The sequence below is a fragment of the Calonectris borealis genome, chromosome 6 (genome assembly GCF_964195595.1).
Source record: "Calonectris borealis chromosome 6, bCalBor7.hap1.2, whole genome shotgun sequence".
NCBI lineage: Eukaryota > Metazoa > Chordata > Aves > Procellariiformes > Procellariidae > Calonectris > Calonectris borealis.
This window is the reverse complement of record NC_134317.1, coordinates 40,747,596-40,768,995: the sequence shown is the minus strand read 5'-3', so window position 1 is coordinate 40,768,995 and position 21,400 is coordinate 40,747,596. Positions and strand designations below refer to the sequence as shown.

Genomic DNA, 21,400 nt, shown 5'->3' with positions numbered 1-21,400 from the left:
AGTTACTAACACCAAAAATAGAAGAGAAAGTATGGAGAAGACAAATTATCCGTAGAAAGTTAATGCACCGAAGTGAAAGTAACACATTGTTGCAGTGTCTGTCTTTCACTTTTAATAATCGAGACTTGGTATAGTTTATTTCAAGAATGTTTAAAAAATCCACTAATCTTGGTCTTAGTTCTGTTTAAAGATAATAATGGTAATACCCTACTTGCCTCACTAGGCAAAATCAATATTGGCTTTGTGACTGATTGCTATAAATCACCAGACTTTTGTGAATGGTAGTTTAGTCCCTGAGATTGGAGGCAACAGAAAGAATGAGTTGTGCGTTTATGTTGGAGGACTTATCCAAATAACCTAAAATAACTTAGGTTTCCAAGAAGGAATCTGTAAAAAATCTGTTACAGTTCGAAGTGCAAAAGTTGTTGTCAAATTAAATTAGTGTCTAACTTAGAGGTCACTTTATGCTCCTTAACTTATTCTTAAGCCATTGAGGACACCATTTATAGTCCTTGTTCTCAAATGTTATTTCATGCACTGGGAGTACAGGATATTCTTCCGTCATCTTGGTTATTGATTTGTAATATGCTGTACGATGTGACTTATAAAATTGCTTCACTGCATATTTTTAAAGAAATGTTTGAGATCATCAAAATGTGTAGCTTCCTTGGAATTATTTACTACGAAGGGGTAAAGGATCAAATGACAGGACACAATTACTTACAGATTTTCTGTATGTTCCTCTGATTCATCTGGTATATCTGTGGAATCAGTCAAAATTTCTCAGGAATGTTCAACATTCTTACAAGGATGTTATTTTTGCTTGTTTGCGGTTATTCTTCCTGTTCATCTACAGGATGAACTCTAATATCTTTTTAGACAATTGTTTCTGTGCTCTTGTGTATGCACAGACCGCTTTGTTAAACCTATTTCCAAGGAAAACCCAGTGAGAGAACCAGCTTCTCTCCCCTCTATAACCTGGACAGAAATCTACGCACGTGCTGCATTGTGAACCCAGACTATTGAGGAGATTCTCTACCAGGGTGCTCACTTGCCTAGTGGATAGCTTTTGCTGCACTGGGATCCCTGAACTCCAGAGTGGCGTGTGACCTTGCCAGTTGTTTTAAAGCCATTACATGTGTCTCTTCAGAAGAAATTAAGGCACTCAGGTTGTATTTAGTAACACTTCATCAGTTGTTACAGTTGTTACTCTGATCTTTTTTCTTTGCAATCTTCTACTGAAGAGTACTCTATAAATTATTTTTTCTCTTCCCTGATGCACTTAGATTCAACAGAAGATATGTCCACACCAACTGTCTCAGACTTTGGAAAAAAGAATAAGAAGGAACAGATAAAAATGTGGTTCAGCCCAAGAAGTAGGAAGATTCGATGTGTCCTGAACAAGAGTCAGCCTGAGACTAAAAGCGACGACCTTTGTCAAGACGCATCTTCAATTTATGATTTCTTTCCTTCCCCTCCTCATGAAAATCCCTCCAAGCTGACAAAAAAGCCAACACAGAGACAGAGTAAGAAAACAAAGAAGAAACGTCTAGCAGACATTAACAAAGTGTGGCGCTTAGAGAAGCCTGAGCAGAAAGGAGGAGTTGAGGAGAAGACTCCCAAGGAAAAGTGTGTGACCATCTGCAGTCAACCGGTAGTCCTGTGCACTCCAGAACCAAATAGCCCTGAAGAGACACTTCAGCAGGAGTCTGTAAAGGAAGCTGACTCCAGCAAAAATACAGAAAATGTGGAAATATCGCCCCAGGTAAAATCCTCAGAGAAGAAAGATAACAGTGAGGTTGCGTGCCCTGCGCAAGTCAGCAAGGAAAAAAATTGTGCTACAGAGACATCACTGTCAATATCGAATGAAACTACACCTTTAAAACGTCGAAGGGAGCAATCCAGACTTCCAGTTACTTCTCAGTCTAAAAGACCAAGAAGAGCTGAGAGGAGCATTATTGGGAAGTCAGTCAGTCAAGCAGATTGCTTAAAGGAGTTATCTCAGGGTTGCGCCATCTCCCCAGCGACTGAACACAAGACACCAGTTCGGATTTCTTCCTCTGTATCGAAACTCACTGACACCGTAATGAAGACAAGAAGCTCTGCAGTCTTTCAAGCAATATATAGTCCTTCACTTTCAAAATCTCCCTCTACCCCACCTACTTCTAAGACTTGTAATCAAGTAGGAATACCACACGGTCCTTCTGTGTTGAAGTCCCCTGGTGGTAACACAATTGCCAGAAGAAATTACAAAGGAGAGTCTTTGCTCCATGTTGCTTCCATCAAGGTAGGACCGTCATCTTCTAGTTCAACTTTAAACAGGGGTTTAAAAAGACAATGTTATATTAAAAATATCCTGGAAAGCAGTTACTTCAGTACATCCTATATCTGAGGGGGGAAAACTCATCTTGTGGTCTTTTTCTTCTAGGTTTATTGGGGAGTTTCCAACCTGATTCTCTGATTTCATAAAGAAACGACTATTGGAATAATCAAAGATGGTTATACTTGAGAAACTCAATGTACTACAGTGTCAGTTATACCTATGAGTTCTAGGAAGTGATAAGCATTCAAATGTTTCTGCCTTATGTGCCAGAAAGCTGTCTCTGTGATTTGTCATGAGGAGTTTAGCTAAGTATTTCAGATCGCACGGAGTGATCTTGATCAGCTTAACTTGACCTGGTAACTCAGCCAGGACAAGATCTGAATTACCTATATAAAGATAACTCTATGGAACCTTAATTGAGGTGGACTATTTCATAATCTTTGAGATCCTCCATCTGATGCAAGTGTTGACTCAAGAGAAACTAAGTGCTGCACCCCGTGATTCCCATGCTGAGCCCTGTGCTCTGAGCATGTTGTCCTCACAGCTAATGGAGAAGGGAGAATTAGGAGAGAGTGGGGATATTCTCAGTAGACTTCGCTTTTGTGTAGGATCAATGTTATTCTTGGAATGACAGCTGTCACTCCTTTTGCTGTTGTTATCTTGGCCAATTCCTGCTGTGGTGGAGCTTCATGGCTTTGCTTTTTGCAAGGCCTGTCCTCCCCTATTACTATGGAAAAGCTGCATGCAGGTAGGGTGAGCTGAATGCTTACAGTTGACTCATCAGATGCACTAATATGGCAGCTCTCTTCTGAGAGGTCGTTTCAAAGAGTTTGTAGTCTGGCAATTTAAATGTACTTTGTGCTAAATCATAATACGGAAATACTGTGTGGTTAGTAAACTGCCTATACTGGTAGAATTGATTCACCTGTAAGCATCCTGACATTTATACAGCATTTCTATTTGTTGAGACAAGGACTGTTCTTGATAAATAACTGTGTCCTCTTCAAAGGCATTCTAATAAGCCACTCCTGCTGCATGAGCCCTTTTTAAATGGAAGTGGCAGCTGAGTTGGCATCTTACTTGATGCCATTAATATGGAATTACGGAGAAGAAAATGAAACATTGTCCTCACAGGACTCAAGAGCTTTAAAGAATGGATCTCTTGTTACCTCTCATCATAAGTCCTGTATATTCCTTTTTATTAAAACACTGTTTACAAATTATCCTTCCGTGATTTTCTGGGAATTTGTAAAGAATACTATTATGACTGACTGGTTCTAAAAAAAAATTGATCTACCTTGACAAATTTTCACACAGGTGTGGTTTCCAGCTATATGTCTGATACTTATTGTGAGATTTGGAGTAAACAATAATATACCGATAATGTGGTTTTTCATTGCAAAGAATTTTGAAGATAAATGAGTAAAAATTAAACGATTGATGCTATAGATAAAAAGAATAAACAAGTTTTGGCTATCCAAGGTTAGTAAGTGTGGCTGGCATCGCCTGTTGGCATTGGTACAGCCCTCTGAGAAAGGGTAAGGCTATTTCAGTGGGCTGCAAAGCTGACCTCCAGCTGTAGTGTAGGCAGTGAGGTGGGCAGACACATGAATGCTTTTTCCAGTCCTGTGTGTGAATTCATTTTGGTGTCTTCTTTTAATGTTTATAATTATTGAGCTAAAATGGGAAGTTGCTTCTGTTCCTCATTAGTTCTGCTGTGATTTTAATTCGTCAATTCCATTTGTGTTGAGGTGCTCATTAGTAAAGGCTTGTTTAACTAGGTAGGGCTTCAGGGTGATCTCAGAGTTACCACTCTCTTTTAAAGGTAATTAAAATAAGGCAAGGAGAGTGGTCTTTTGGTTATGGTCTTTGTTTACTTGCATGTATCTCCATTTCCAGCTACTAAACTTCCAGTGCAACTCTGAGAAAGTTATTTTACTGTCTCTGAACCTCAGATCCTAATCTATAGAAGGATCTATACAGATTATCTCCTTTCATCTGTGGTGTTCTTTGTTCTTGTTATATACGTTAATTATGGCATTCCTAAGATGCTGCATCCCCTGGTAGCCAGTAAATGCTGGCACAGTTACTAGTCCATGTCGAAGTGGATTAAGACTAAGTTGCTCAAGCCAACATGATGTGAGGACTTGGTCTTTATAGAGAACTATTGGTCATGGGTTTTGCTAACATTTTACTTTGTGAAGCAGTAAACAAGAAATAGTAGTAGATTAATTGCTATGAATCTGCTGGGGATGTGTGGCAATTGCAAGAAAACATTTTTTTGCATGCAAATATCTTTTGTATAACCTGTATGTTTCTAGATAGCTCTTCTAGGCTGTAGAAACCCTGCTATAGAACTGATAAATGTGTTTTCTCAAAGAAGCTGGTCTTGAAAATACTAAGCTCTCTGCTATATGTATATTCTCATTGTGTTTTTTTTTTCAAAATAGCCCTGTCATTTTTTCTGTTTATGGAAGAAATATTTCTCTTCCAGTTTTGTTTTATAGGTGATTTTTTTTGTTATTTTTTCCACAGCCAGTAACGTTTTTCCATGTGTGTAATGGGAAACAGACTTGTAGCTGCCACCCTCCCCTCAAAGTGAAATAAAGTCTAATTCTCTGGGACTTTATTAATTATAAAAATAAATCTGTATTATTTTCATTAGCTGTTAGGGTCTAATACCCTGAATTTAATTAAAGCTAATTGAGTTCTCCTTTTTTTGTTATTTAAAAGAGATAATAAACAACATTGTCAGGCATTAAAATTAAGAGTATTGTGCTGTTTCAAATGATTCTGAGGGATTGTCCCTGTTTACTACAACTAGTTATTAACTTACTGAAATCAAAATGGTTCTCAAGAAAGGTTCTAGTGTGGCTGAACTTAATGCTGAGTTAAACTAATAAATTAAAATAAATGTGGCTCTTCCCATAGCAACCAGCAGTCATGTTTATCTTCCTTCATAGTCATTAAAGATAAAACTTCCAATTAGTTTAAAATACAAAACGTGACCCATTGCACTCCTAATATTCTAAACTGGTGGGAAATTGCCCAAGCAATAGCCCTTCCGCATAGGAATTTTTTTACAGTGAAATAATGAGTTGTTCACAGGACTAGCTCTTACCTGGCAATTAAAAATGCAGCACAGTACTACTTAACTAGTTAATATAGAGTCTTAAATCTGCTTAAAATCTCTCTATTACGGAGAGAAAAAAACCCATAGTTTCTTGGTACAGAATTTCAGGTCTTGGTTGTGCCTGTGTTTCTTATGCATTGACAAGGGAGGTGATGTGGAATCGCTGCCACTATGGATTCCAGGAAGAGGAATAGCGAACTGCAATGCAATAGGATAACATAGGACCATGGCAACAACCGCACTGTTACAAAGAAATGGATGGGAGGTAGCTGGGAAAAGGTTTTGATTTTTATGCTTCAAGTTAAAAGCAATTAGAGAGTTGTCCCTGTTCTGAGGAAAAAAGAAATTGCATCTGTGCAGAGCATCTGCTTAGTCTGGAGAAGGAGCACTGGGACCAGTTTTGGTTACCTCCTGTTCCAGGGACCCTTTAGTTTTGACAGTTGACTAGGAGGGCCTTCATAAAGGCTTCACCCTGGCTAGCCTGCTGTGCTGGATTCTTCATATTCATTATACTTAACACTGTAATAATTATTAGATAATTCCTTCTGAGCCTGTGAGACTGTTCTTCCTTTTTATTGCTTTGTTACCAGTTAATGACACATTAGAAAGAGTGCAAGAAGATTTTGTGATTTTGTGAGCATGTGATGGCCAACGTTAGAATACCTTTTAGATCCTTTTTCAGGTGTCTCTGACCTAGTCAGCTATGCAGTTCCTCGCTTTTGGTACCAGATGGGTATGTATCATGGTTGAGTGTTGGGTCACCCATGTCCGTGGGAGGAACGTCTCCTCTCCTGCCTTTCCTCTTGAGCCTTTAGGTACAAGAGGGGAGTTGTGCTGCTGCACAGCCTCCCCTGAGCAAAAGGCAGTGGATAGACAGCATTGTTCCTGCCAGCTGCTTCCCAGTGAATGATTGTGTCCGTTGGTCCAAGGTCTTTTTGTCCAGACCTCATGATTTTGTGTGGCAGGTGACTTAGCTGTGTGTATAATACCCATTTCACTGGAGAAATGAGGCCTGCTGGCAGAATCTAGCAGGATGCCTCAGATGCAGGTGTAGCACCTGAGACTGGTTTGAAGTTGTAGTTTGACATTTGATTCTCTAATGTTAAAGCCAAGTGGTATTGGAATGGTAAGCAGCCTCCTCACTATGGGTGGTATCCAGCAGGTAGCTTAAGACAAATATGAAGAAGTGTAATAGTTTCAAATGCAGAACTTAAGAATATGAAAACTGGCCATGAGTCAAAGCAATCCATCTTCCAAATACTGATTTGAAAGCCTAGAAACAAATTGCCATTTCTTTTTTGATAATGCTTAGTTGTTACTTCTCTTGTTTCTGAGGTGGGTTAAACTTAACTTCTTGAATGTTTTCTTTTTGTTAAAGGTTAAGCATAGCTACTTGAAAGTTAATAAATGGTCTGCTGGGTAGGGAATTAATTTAGAGAAATTTGAGGTGAGAAACTCGCTGGTTCCTGGAAAGAGTTGCTTGGAGCATTCACAATTATTATAAACACTCTGTGACTCATTTTTGCTCTCTTTGACCACTTATTATGAGTTGTAAATAACCTTGTTTTCCTCCCCCCCTGCCATAACTTAAACAAGCAAATGTATTTGGATGGGTTCTTTCGTTCATTTGTTTGACCTAAAGATTGAAGTCACTTGGTTACCTTTGCAAATAAAGGGAGAAGTGTTTGGTTGATATGATACGGGTTTTTAGCTTCATCTTCATGTACTGCCTTAATTATTTGGATCTGTCTTTTTTGAACTGGTAGAATGCGTTTTCATTAACTTAATAATTTAATTGCGACTTTCGGGTGGAAAATATCTATGGTTAATGGAAATAGTAAAGGGTAAAATGGGGAAAAAAAAAAAACCCCACCTAGAAAATAGGGCTAAAAGAACACTTGCCTTAACGAACTGTCTGCATTAACATTGTGACACAATTGACTTGGGGGGAAAAAAAACAAAAACAAAAGGAAAAACCTTGTCTAAGCCAAGTGAGGATGGTTTTCTGGGCTTACGCCATCTGTGTCTGCAGGAGCTAAATTCTCATTGGGAGGGAAGTGTTTGTAAAGCTGTGTAAATACCCTTCTCTGTGTAAGCTAATGCTGTCTTCTAGATCTGCCAACAGATGACCCCAATGCCTTTCTTGCTTCTATGGTTTTCAGAGCTCCCTTAGGCTGTCGCAGAGGAAGAGCAAACCCGTTGCATTATTGCATTGTCACTATGCATAAGTTTGGTTATGAGCTTAAAATGTCCTTTGCTTTGTTTCTTCCAAAAGGATAATTTTACATTCTACATAGTTTCTGCCTCTTCAGAAGCTGGTTGTAATCCTTCATTGATAATGAGATTTAAAAATAAACACTTCCCTGTGGATTGTTAACGTTAGCATTTTTCTACCTGGTGTTTGTCCTGTTCTCTACTTCTGAACAAGTAGTATCTCCAGTTACGTTTCCACTCTGCTGTTGCTACAGACTGCTAAGACAAGCTGTGAGGGCCCCTCCTCGTATCGTCTGGTACGGTTATGACTCCGTATTTGGGACTGCTGATTTTATGCTGGCATTGCTAGATCAAGTAAACTCAAGGGGCTAAATGTACAAAGTCTGTTTCAGTAGTAGTCAAAACACGACTTTATGAAGCATGTTTGAATAAGTAATCTCAAAGCAATAGGTGGGTATAGGTGTAGTCTCTTCCGCTTTCTTGTGGAGGAAAGACACATAGTATATTGATATTTGTGGCTAGGACTTGCTCTTACCAGGTGGCCTTTCTTGTTTAGAGTTGAGCAAAACATTTATTAACTTTTAAATGTGTGAGTAATTCCATCAACTCTGATAGAAGTGGTCAATGTGTTAACTGCACTTTTTTTTACTTGTGCATCACTATCAGATGATGGTGGTCCTCTTTGCAGGAGGGACCCTAGCGCATGTCTGCTAAGGATCTGCTTCTTAAAATTTCGTCTTCCCCTTTTTAACTAAATATTCGCAATATAGTAACTGACTGAAGAGCCTCTGAGGGGACAAAAGGCGTGTTCTCCTAGCTATGAACAGTTTTGTTAACATATCTCTTGTAATCCTGATTGACAGCACCTATCCAGGCATTGCGCAGTACAGCTGGCATGACAGCTTCCCCTCCCTTTCTGTCACTCTCATTGCTAGGTGCCAGTTGCAGGGAGCAGGTTCCATTTACAGCTGAGGTGATGACAATATTTTTCTGCTGTAAACAGCAAAATGCCAATTTTCTAATTTTGACTTAGACCTCGATTTCATTCTGTGGATGTTGTCAGTACTGGTGTCCACACCAGCAACATTTCCTTTGATAAAACTGCAGTAATGTTTTACAAATCAACGTTCACATAACTGTTCTGAAAAGCTGTGATACTACCTAATGCCCACACAAATTATTAGCTATGCTTACTGCTCTAACGGAGTACTCCTGAAATGTCAAACCCTTGCTGTATGTATTTGCAAACTTAACTTTATATGATAAGCTCAGATCTCACTCATTATAGCTAATTGTATCTTCTTTCTGTAGAAAAAGGTCTAATGCTGAGCGCTGTCTTAGCTGCCTCTGAATAGCTCTTCAGATTTGATGCATGTCTATTACCTTGCAACCATAAAGTATTCTAACAGCAGCGTATTCTTTAATTGCTTTGAAAGGTAACATTTTGTTGGGACATCTAGGTTGTGAATGTAATACATGAAATTTATCTCTGATATGTTAATTTGTTTGACTGTTGTAAAGCTGATGGTTCTCAGCATTTTTTTGGTGAATTTTGAGTTTCCAATTGTTGCTTGCTGGATTTATTTCTGCTGAGCAGAATCTGCCTTAATATTTTCTCTGAAGAGCGAAGATTAAAGCTATTCTGTTTTTCCAAAGTGTTCCTTGATAACAAAAAATGGGATTAAGTTTATTTTTGTTGTATTTAAAGCTTAATTTAATATTCTCACACTTTTTCTAAGGTATGCTGTGGCGAGTTAGGAATTCCTTGACTTGCTACTACTTACGGGCCCGGAACTTCCTGTATGTCATGGATTAAACTTCTCTTCCCCCCTCCAGGTCCTAATATTTTATATATTGCAAGTTTGGCCAAGGGCAAGAGCTAGATATCAGTTTGTATATTAGTCTCTTCATTGGGAATCACAATACCCTGGTCTAGGTAAAGTGTTAGTGGTCATCTTGAAATGCTTGGTTGGGGTAGATCCTAAAAAACCAAAACAAACAAACAAACAAAACCCAGAAAACCAACCAAACAAAAAAACCCAAACAAAACAAAACCAAAAAAACCCTACCCAAAAATACCTCAAAACCTAAAATAAAAAGAATTGGGGCATTAGTGGCAAGCCATGCAGAAACTTGAGGCCTACTATGCTAGTTTAGCCTTTGAAAAGCTTGCATTATTTAGGTAGTTTTGGTCATTAGGTGACACTTGGCAATCTCCTCCTTCCCTGTTACTCTGTCAGCTGAGAAATGGAGTGTAACTGCTCCTAATCTGCAATAGTGCAGGTAGATCATTGCTCTGGCCGAGAGGTGGTACCCGATGCTGAGAGGTGTGGGACAGCCTGGACCCATTAGCTGTGTACCTGCAGCTGTGGGAGGGTTCCCAGCATTGCAGCAAAAATTTTGGAACAGAATTCATGGTGCCTCTTCCAGTAGGGCAGACCTTTGCAATTGCTGCTCTGTAGTAACAAATACCAGAAGCAGGAACTGGCTGACGTGGCGCAAAGTGAGTTTTAAATACCAATATGCTGGGGTGCGGACGGTGCTGTGAAAGGAGTACGGGGTCAGAATCTGTTTGGTTTTAGTCTCTTTGGGTTACTTTCCCCACCTGCTTTTAAGACGACCTGCACTGCAGAGATTTCCTTGCCTCAGCTTGCCGCAGGAGGCTTCTCCTTGCCTATTTATAGCTGCATCTGTGTATGCTCCAATCTTATTACTAACTTTCTCTCTTATATTTGACTTTTAAGAGCGTCAAAACCTCTGATTCACAAATTCTGCCCAGATGCTTCCTTCGCCTTGTCTCTAGTCAGCCTCTTTCCTCTTCCCATAATCTCTGCATCAGTTTCCACCTTTTTCCAAGTACATTTCCTTGCTTATAGTAAAAACTGAATATAGTGTGTTTCCAAAAAGCAAATGAAAACTATTTTGGTAGAGTAACTGTCAGAGAAAGTGCCAGTGAGATTCAACATGAGTAGTAATTGCAGTGTTAAATAAAACTCTTTCCCCTTCCCTTTTCCTTTTCACTTGTGGAAAAACAGTTTATAGAAGCTTGTCAGGCTTATTAATCTATTTCACCTATGCATGTTTCTAGCCAGTTATTTAGATTAGTTTGAAAAAAATCCAGTCTGAAGGACAAGGAAATTCTGAATAAAGGTTCCTGATTTTAATCATTGCAGTTGGCTCTAGTGGACAGATTGCAATCAGCACAAACTTGTCCATTTATTCTGAGTTGTCTGTTTTGTGCATCGTTTTTATCTAAAAATATATATTTGTGTAAAATGTGTAGGTGCTTCTAAATGAACAGTAATGATAAACCATGGTCTCCAAACCAGCTGAGTTTTTGTTATCCTGACAATATCTAAATGGAAGACTTGTATCATTACATTTTTATTGCAGCTAAACTTATAATTCTGCATGTCGTAAATTTTTGTTATCTTTATGTATCTTCTTCATTACTTTTTAATAACTATGGTTTTTTTCCTATGTAGGGTGATGTAGCAGCTGTTGAACAGCTGCTGAAAAATGGGGCAGATCCCAATGTCAAAGATAATGCTGGCTGGACACCACTGGTGAGTGTTGAAGACTTTTTTCTGTCATCTGTCTTCTAGTAAGATTTTATTTCATCCCTCCTTTCCTCTCCCATACTTTTGTTCCCTTTACACGCTTTGAGGTGACAAAGAATTATGCAAAGTGAAGAAGTGATGATAAACAAGTTTAAAATAATTTATTAGCATCTACTGACCTGCCCAAATCCAACTCTCCTTTGCTGGGGTAGGGCATGCCAAGAAATCTCTCAGCCTGCGATTCTGCAAATGCAGAAAATACAACTATGATAACTAGAAAACGATCAATTGCAGACAATGTGTATATTTTATGAGTTCTTAATGTCCTCAGTGTTTTTTACCATTTTGGAAATATATCAAGTAGTTGAATGAAAAAATTGCTCACTTGAATTACAGAATATAAACACAAGGTTCTTTTCAACCATGACTTCTTCCTCTCCTGAAGAATATTCTTGACAGAGTTTGTAATCTGGGAGGCTTTGTTCCCTGTAGTCTAATTTGCACACAATTGGCCTTTGTTCAGTTCTTCTCTGTGCTTTTTATTAGTGCAAGGTTCCAAGGTTAATTCATGTCAGGAATGTAATGCAGTATCCTGGTGTCGTCTTCCCTGACCATCTACTGAGAGGTGTTTGAAAATGAATGTGTTAACTGGTGTGACAGAAGTCCTTCCTCTGAATTCTGTTTCACTTGAGTTTCCTCTCTTACGGATTTACGCAACTAGCACGAGGCATGTAATCATGGGCACAAAGAAGTGGTGGAGCTGTTGCTACAATACAAGGCGTTAGTGAATACTACGGGGTATCAGAACGACTCGCCGCTTCATGATGCTGCCAAGAATGGGCATGTGAGCATTGTTGAGCTGCTGCTTTTGCATGGTGCCTCCCGTGATGCAGTGTAAGTAGATGCGGAATGTTATTTTAACCGTGGCATTAGCTACAGCTACAACTTCCAAGGTGTATGTTAAGTAAATATGAAGCAAAGTTGTAATAAATGTGATTTGTTTGAAGTGGGGAGGTGGGTGTTAAACTATGCTCTGCTATACTTATATCCTCCTTTTCCAGGAGGGTGTTTCCTTTCCATTCTCCTTTGTCCTAAGCTTTTCTGAGGACATCCGGGTCATAGATAGCTGCAGTATTGGAGACTGTACTAGGAAAGTAACAAAATATGCTTACCCTATTCTTACACTTTCCTGTTGGCATCTTGTTATAGCTACTGTCAGATCTAAGATGCTGAGCTAGATGGGTTTTGAACTGCTACAGCTGCTTTTTGTCTCTTTACTTTTACTACACTACTTGCTACCAGTCTCTTCTGCCTTCACAAATAACATATGCTGAGATTTGGGGAGTGTGTTTTATTTTTTCCATTCTGGATCAAAGCACTAATCCTTGGTACACTTTTTAATTAAAAAAAAAAAGCTTAGAAATATTTCCAATTGAATCTTCTATACAGTTACGCCTCCTGAAGATTTTGGCATTTGTGTATAGGAGGTGCTAAAGTAGCTGTTAGTCTATGAATAACCCTGCAAGCTATTCATATTTCAGACACTAAATGTGGTTTTAGGTGTTGTACTATTGTGCCAGGGCCTGCGTATATAAAATTTGAGTCCAATGCATGTTGTCAATAGGTGCGTGTATATAGTAACACAATAGGATGAAGCCTTGCATGACATGAATTTCCTTGCCAGCCGCATAAAGAAGCATAAACAAGTTCAGCTTAATCACTTCAGCTCTCAATATTCACTCCTGAAGCTTACAGAATTAAGGTATACTGTGGAAAAGCACAGAGTTTTCAAAAACAGTCCTAATCTTGAATATAGTAGAGTTTAAAAAACAAAACAAAAAAACATCAAACAACCAAAACAGAAAAAAAAAAAAAACAACCAAAAAAAACCAGAACAACAAAACAAAACCACAAAACTTTAGCATGAAAAAGTAAAACAAGGATCAATCGTTCATCTTCACTTTGTTCTTGAACAACAAAGACCAGCACATTACACCTTGAAAAGCTGACAGCTTCAGAAACTAATTTTCAAGCCACTCAAATATTGGGAACTGGCTGTGTGACACTTATCACTTGTCTATCTGGTATTTCAAAGTGTAGCACAGACAACAGTGTTGATGCAAGGTTTTGACAGGACTTAAGCACTGGAAGATTTGCACAGCAGAGACGCCAAATGCCAACAGTGGACTCTTCAGGTCTCTTATTAGACTTACTCTCTGCCCCATGTGTTCACGCAAACTGAAATGAAGCTGAACCTCTTTCAGCTCATTCTACATGAGCAAATGTGACTTTCTATTGAAACAGAAGCTTTTTAATCATGGAATGAAAGATGTATGTAAACTTTAAGCTCTGGCTTAGCTTTTCATTGAATACAGGTAATGTTCGGTTATGTATTAAAACAGTGTGACACAGGATATGTTGCAACTCTGCAACTAGCTACCTCTTGTAGTACCTGTAAGTATCAAAAATGGCTTTTAACCCCCTTCTAAATGTCCACGGTTCTTGACAATCTCCAGGGTACTTGGAATCTCTAGTGTGTGGTGTTTATAAATACATACATATATAAAAATGTATTTCTTTTAACTTAAAATCTTTTTGGGAACAAATTCAGCTGCCTTTGGTTTCATTTGTCTGGCAAAAGGAATCACAAGAGCTTTGGCAAAAATCCAGTCCTGTACTTCCCCCCGGAAAAATTAAGGCTTCCAAATCTTCTGTAGGCTCTCTATCTGGCTGAAATGTTACTGTGCATATTACTATTGCATTGATGATGGGAAGGTGGTTTTTTTTTTTTCCTTTCTGTTTTTACAGGGAGCATTAGAGACATAAAGGAAGGGATGTACAAGCAAAGTGTTCAGGCTTAATAGTAAGACTTTTCTGACGTCTTCCAAACATTACCAAGGAACAACAGAAACAAGAACTGTATGTCCGAGACTTCTGAGAGTCTGTCTTGTGCCTCCCTCCCTTCCTTCCTGTGCCCTGCTAGCTTCCAGCAATGAATTGTGCCATGATCTTTCTCTGGATCATGACTGCAAATCTTACTGGGTTTTTTCTGTCACTGCTTCTGGTAGTTGTAGTCCTAATTATACAGTGGTTGGATTTGTCTAGGTAAGTGGATTTGAACCTTTAGTGTAGAAGTTTTAATTTTTTTTTTTTCTAGTGGATGCAGGCGCTCTTATAATGAAGTCACATCTGACAAGAAGCTTGCTTTTCCTCAGTGAATTTTTTCCTAGATCCCTGAGATTTGCAGACCACAGTTTTAAAAACAGGAAGCGAGAACAGGGTGATCACTTAAGATCATAGAACAGAATCATTTAGGTTGGAAAAGACCTTTAAGATCATCAAGTCCAACCGTTAACCTAACACTGCCAAGTCCACCACTAAACCATGTCCCTAAGCACCACATAAACACATCTTTTAAATACCTCCAGGGATGGTGACTCTACCGCTTTCCGGGCAGCCTGTTCCAATGCTTGACAACCCTTTCAGTGAAGAAATTTTTCCTAATGTCCAATCTAAACCTCCCCTGGTGCAACTTGAGGCCATTTCCTCTCGTCCTATCGCTTGTTACTTGGGAGAAGAGACCGACACCCACCTCGCTACAACCTCCTTTCAGGTAGTTGTAGAGAGCGATAAGGTGTCCCTTCAGCCTCCTCTTCTCCAGACTAAACAACCCCAGTTCCCTCAGCTGCTCCTCATAGGACTTTTGCTCTAGACCTTCCACCAGCTTCATTGCTTCTTCTAGTCTTTTCAGTATGACTAGTTATAATTGGCCTCTTTGTACTTAATACAGAATCTGCTCACCTTCACATTATTACTCTATCATGTTTAAAGTAGAAATTGAGCAGCGATGAGTAGAACTTGCATCTCTTCTCAAAGTTTTTATTTTCTTTAGGAATATACCTGAGGAGTGCCTTAACTTTAGATGTATGCAGTGTGTCAGCCAAGACTATACCAAATCAATTTTGCCAAACTGATAAATTTGTGTAATTTTAGTTTGCGGGTTTTTTGTGTGCATGAAACTCTTTCTAGTCCTTTTGTGGGCTCTTCAGCCTCTCAGTGAACTAAGTTTCAGCCCAGGAGAGGGCCCTCTTTTTCCTGGCACATTAAAGTGATTCTTCATTACCTCATGGGGGCAGGGAGGAAAGTTTGATTAGTTCACTGTGGTTTCTTTAAGTCTTTTCCTTTTAGCTAAGCTGAGTAAATTGTGAACATGATAAATGTATTCAAATCTTACTTGGGACACTATGAAATACATAGCATGAAACCCAACAAAAGTGACTGATGTCTTGCTGCTGTTTTGACCATAGAATTAACTCAGTTTTGTGTCTTAATGTCCCTTGCGTGTTGGAGAGTTAATCTACTGGAATAAAAACAGAGCTTGTGTTGAATAGCCTGCTTACAGCAGTAGTTTTGAAATTTAGTATGATACTCAATCGTGCAAGATGAAATATTTTTTTAAAGACTTGCAATATTTACTGACTGCAGGTCCAAAGGCAGGTAAGATCCACTCGTCTGTAGAGGGATGTAAGATATATCTGGGAGCAAATACAGCCGCTTTCCAAGGGACCTCAATTCATGAGGTGCACAGATATTAGCATAACCCTGGCCATCAGAGAGGTGAGGCTTCGCAATTTCAGATTTAGATCGTCAGGTTCACAGACCCATCAAGTACATCTCATTCCAAGTGTCTTTCAGGCTAGTTTTTTCTCCTTGCATGTTAATACATAGTGCCTTAAGAAGTAACTATGTAATATGAAGCAGCTACATATCTTTTGGACCAAGCGAATACAGATGAGAACTACCTCTTTCGCCAGAAAGCAATCCTAGGATTTCAGTATTCCTTGGCAAAAAAATTTTTTTTGAAATCTGTAAGATTGAATAGTTGTGGCACTTCATTTGCCATTCGAAGTTTTCACTGACTGGGAAAGATAGGAACTACAAATGAAAAATATTATATGGACCAGTGGACCTATTAATTGTCCCACTGGTCTAGTTAATTTTTTTAAGTTAATCTCCTACACATAGCTAATTTATTTTTTATAGCTTTTTTCCATGTGCTCACTCTCTTGAATTCTGTCTTTTTTCCTTGCTTCACAGCAAGCCAAGTGGTTTGAAAAATTAGATCTGTGCATTTGCAATTTCACAGTACTTCCTAAATGCTTTCACTCAAATGGGCTATCTTGCCAGTTCTTCATGCACAATAAGTTTAGCATTAGTAAAAAATGTTGTGTTGCCCTATTTTTTTAGGTGTTAGCTGTCTTTGAGTAGTTGGGAGTCTGATTCTGAACAAACCTGTGGGAATGCTTAGGGATAGACCATGGTCCTCAACTATGAATGGCATAGGGGCAAAAGCTGTTATAACCTGTAGTTAATTCCAGGAGGCATTAGACCCATGACACTGACATAATTTTATCTGCTTTTTCTAAGTCAAGATAGTGCAGGACTTCACTGTTAAGTGCAAGACAGTATGCTTAACTTCCTGCTGACAGCAGGTTAATTAAAACCCTGGCTCTGTTTGGATATCTAAGTCTTTCTGGCTACACAGATTAATTTTTTTTCTTCCATCACGTTCAAAAAAGATTTCTGCTTACCACACTCTCAGAATAAGGGTACTGACTGGAGAGCCTCAAACTGGTCAGATTTCCATATGGGAATTAGTGGTTACAGTACTGCACTGGCACCTGGTTGCGGGACTTCCATTCAATACTGAACTCTTTTTGTGGGGCTGGGGTAAAACTTGGTTTATGCTCAGCTGTAGAACAGCAAATAACTTCTGGAGTCAAAATGGAGCAGCTTAAAACTGCTTATATAGTCATTGTTTGCTTGTGTCAAAAGCTGTGAAAGTTTGGGGCTTCTGAAGAATTGACAAAGGTGTGTCTCCTTATGTATCTTATCTCCTCTGGTTGCTTATTTCCTGAAAGTTTACTGAAACATTTAGAAGTAATGTTAATTTTCTCTTTGACTACAGCAGTAACCTCTGTTGTCTTCAGACCTAAGACTTCAGCAACGTTGCATCATAAACTGAATCCCATTTCTAAAGCTTTTCATAAGAACTTCTTTGGTCTGTCAGTCCTTAAGATATCATCTGTCATCTCATGTAAAGTCATACTCAGCAGATTACATTGAGTTGCTCTTCACTGGGCTCATCTTTGTTCTCAGCACAGACATCCTACTCTTTGATTGGAATTTGTTCTAGCTGTAAGAGCCCTCTACTGACTATTCAGTACCTTGATGACTGACTAATAGGAGACTGCGTACATCAAAGGATACATCTGACTCTTGAATGTTTAAAACAACTTGCAAAAAGCCCACTTGCTTTCTGGTAGAAAGAAGTATGCCTTAGAGACCTGGTATTCTAGCTTAAGCACGAGAGACACATTTCTCTCTTATAGAAACAATTGTGTCTGTCTTCCAAGTGTGGAACTTGTCTTGTTAAGCAGTCATGTGCACTGGACCCATTCTCAACAAATCCAGAGCTATAGTAGGACACACATAGTTATTGATATTTCTAAAAATGCTGTGTTTGTGTGTTAGGGTGGACCTAGTGTGCCTGTCCCACTTAGTTTTGTTTTGCAAACTGGATCAAAATTCATTTTTTTACTCTGATGGTAAATGATGGTAGATGATTTCTCTTGTTCAGCTTGGCTGACTAAAGACAGATTTGAGCACACCTTTTTGCCAAAAGCTCCTGTTTCCCATTCCTGTGCCTTACTGGTATTCTTGTGGCTGCATGGATCTGATCCTTGATCCTGATCATAGGGCTAAAAATAATATACATTCCTAATATATTAAAAACCGTTCCTCAAGTAACTGCATTGATAATTGTACCAGCCCAACAGAGACTGGGCAAAAGGTCTCTTCCTGATCATGATTATTTGCTTTTTGGATGGTTAGTGGGTGCCTAACTAAAAAGAACAAATCTGGTTTTCATCCTTTTTCTTTGAAAAGAATGTGTAAATTAAAACAATACCACACTCGAAATCTGTTGTCTGGATGTATTCCTTGTCTTAGTTTTTATTTTGTAGACCCTCTTTTCTCCTGTTTCAGCTACTTTTTCTCACTTTCCTTAAGCTCAACAAGCTGCTTTGTTACAAATATTCAAAACTCTTAAACCCATTCCTTGGGCTGGTGTTCCTTTTTTCAGACCTGAGTTCCCAAGTTTGTCACATTTTACTTTAACTGTGCGACCTTAACATCCTATGAATAGCCATTAATTCTTCAGTGCTGCATAATGACGGGATAGCATTTTGCAACACACTGGTAAGAAGCGACTGAAATGATCTGAAAAATGGAGAAAAAAATTAAGTTAATAGAGAGGGGGTAGCTAGAGCTCTTATTTGTGCAGTTTAATTGGCAAAAAATGTTCTATATTTAACTGTGGAAGCCTATATATTTATCTATGGTAAACATTCATGAGGTTTTTTCCAACTGTCAAGGATCTTACTGTGGCTTGTGGGGGAGATGCTCCCAAACCTCTGCTACTGACATGCAGTGATTTCCTCCCCCTGCTTGGTTCACAGTAAAAGGTCAGCCATCTAGTATAAAGGTGATTTTAGTGTTTGTGCTAATACTTTTTTCGCCTCCCCCCCCCCCCACCCCCCCCCATTGTTCAAAGGAACTGTCCTGCAGCAGTTTGAGTTGAATACGGCCCGTATTTAAAGAAAGGGCAAGAGCTACCCAGATGATGCATGACAAAGCAGAAACAGCATGACAGTATTTAATGGGCTGCAACTCCCAGGACTGGGCTGAGATTTAAACAATTATCTTTTAGTCTGCAGAATTTGTATTATGCTAGCTCTTTGCTCATTAGTAACACGGAAGAGCTTGGGGTTGGTAACATTGTAAAATCAGCCATTGTAAAATACCATCCCAGAATCTTCTGTGTGGGATTTTTGTGGATTGTTGTTTTCCCAAGAGGCTATGTTAGTGAGCAGTGCTCAGTCAGGAGCATGGAAAGGTGCTAAGGTCAGATGCATCTTTCAGCTTTGCACTGCCCAAAGCCCCCCAGTTAAGTCAGAGTGAAGACTTAATGATTTGAGCTTCTCTTTGGGCTAGATTGGGTTATGGCCTTATGTGGAATTCACTATAAAGCTTCCTAGATTCCTACTGTGCTCAGGAACGTGTGGCTAACTAAGAGACAGCGCTTTGAAGATACAGTGGTTTTTTGACCTCTTTAAATGTTTCATTGTTTGATGACTAAGCTTGCCGGATTTCAGATACTGAGTCAGGGCTTTGTTCTCGGTGACAAGCTTCCCCTTCATAACGAGCTCTTATTATGCCTTTTGAGAGCCAGAGCTACATGAGGTGGGGAGAAGAGGATCAGCTGGAATAGCCATTATTCTTGCAAAGGGCAAAGCAAGCAGAATATTTCCCAAGAGTGTTGGCAGAGGATCGTGTTTGTTAATGGCAATTATACCTGTTCTGCAGTTTCAAGCTTTCCTCTGCTCACTACTGTCCTGCAGCTGCAAGGTTGTGTGAAGAAGAGAGAGAATCCGTGGCTGTGCTTTACGTGTTTATAGCAAATCGTATCCATCAGACTAATGTTAAAAGAATGGGGGAGGAAAGGGGTCTTGAAGCATATCTAATAACTATGAGGTGCCACATAGGATGAATAGTGTTCAACAAAATCGGCAAACCAACTAAAATTTGAATGAATTGGCTGTAATGTGTTCTGTGGAACGGCACACTGAGGGAAAATGAGATGCATACTCAAATTTTGGAAGTGCAAGAGAGTCACAGTTCCCAAGTAGGAAGCAGGTAGCTTTTCCCATAAAAGCATAACCGTTTCAAGCTGCAGTGTTTAACACAGTATGTAGAATCTTGTGACGTGTCTTTTGCAGCAAATGGGTAAGCCAAAAATACAGTTCTTGGTTATATAACTGCAATGAAAGATTAAAGCTGAAATTTCCGGGTCCTGTGAATGATATCAAAGTGCATCTTGAAACAGTTTAACAGGGACTGTGGTTTATTTAACTGAACATACTGCTCTGAACATCCCTTACTCCTCAGCTGAATGCTGTCTTGGATGCGATTCTTACTTGAAGTTTAGTGGTTTCTAGCTGAAATTACATATTAATAAGAAAGTGGGAGGGAAAGCTACCCAGCTAATGTGCCCAGTTAGTTAAGAATCAAGTCACATTTTATTTACTTAAATCCATCTGTGCTTGTTTTGCCAGTAATATATTCGGTCTGCGACCTGTGGACTATGCAGAAAGTGAAAAGATGAAGTCTGTGCTAATGTTACCAGTGAAGAATGAATCATTTTCACTTAACCAACCCTCTGAGGTAAGTGTATGTGGTGGTTTTTTTTGTTTTGCTTTTTAAAAAAACGTAAGTTTATCCTGTTAAATATGGAAGGCTTGGACCTAAGTACAGTACGTCACCTGCCTTTACAGGGAGATTTAAAATAGGTTGGGTAACTAACTTGGACAATATTTCTAGAATGTTTGTGGGACCCTTACAAGCTATGATATTGTGTGTTACAACTTTATCTAGGAAAACAAGGGATATTTCTTGTAATGTGGCTTTATTATAGGAGAATGAACGCTGTGTTATTTTTGAAGTACTGTTGATTGAACTTTGCTATTGTTGTTGTTTTTCTGCATATTTAAATTTGTTCTACTTTTCAAACTGTCTGAAAGCAGCAGCAGTCTTTGCTCCAGGTGCTTTTTGTGTGCCTTTAAAAGGCTGTTCCAGTATCGTCCTTTGCCCAACAATGAAGATATCAGCTCAGCAGTTGAAAACAGTTTTTGGAAGATTATTTCGGCGTTTTGGTTTTTGTTTTTCCCCTCTTTTTGCCAAAGACTTCTCAGGACTTATGTCCGAAATCAGGTTATTCAGACTTAACAAGTTACTGCATTATGAAATGCTTTGTGCTTCCTAATGAATGATGATTAAACCGACCTGGCTGCTACAAGCAGTCCTAGTCCTCTCCAGGGTATACAGCCTGTTATGATCCCTCCTCATTGAGGTAATAAGATACCCATTGTCCAAAAGTAACTGTTGCAGCTAAATCGGCAAGGATATGACTGTTCCTCCCGCATGTAGCAAATGTAAGATGCAGCTTTTCTGTCGCAAACAAAACACTCAGTATTTGCATTTGCTTTGGGATGTGTGCCAATGGATGGTTACCAGCTCATACGGATCACTTGATCCAAAGCCTGAGGCTTT

General features: G+C 39.1%; 1 protein-coding gene across 1 annotated transcript in view; it reads left to right on the top strand.

The window, feature by feature from the left end:
* BARD1 (BRCA1 associated RING domain 1) overlaps window positions 1–21,400 on the top strand; it is a 46,667-nt gene that overhangs the window by 9,691 nt on the left and 15,576 nt on the right. The window contains exons 4-7 of the mRNA XM_075153738.1: window positions 1,287–2,287; window positions 11,156–11,236; window positions 11,952–12,124; window positions 20,407–20,515. Coding sequence (XP_075009839.1) covers window positions 1,287–2,287; window positions 11,156–11,236; window positions 11,952–12,124; window positions 20,407–20,515 — 1,364 coding nt within the window. The remainder of the gene's footprint in view (window positions 1–1,286; window positions 2,288–11,155; window positions 11,237–11,951; window positions 12,125–20,406; window positions 20,516–21,400) is intronic.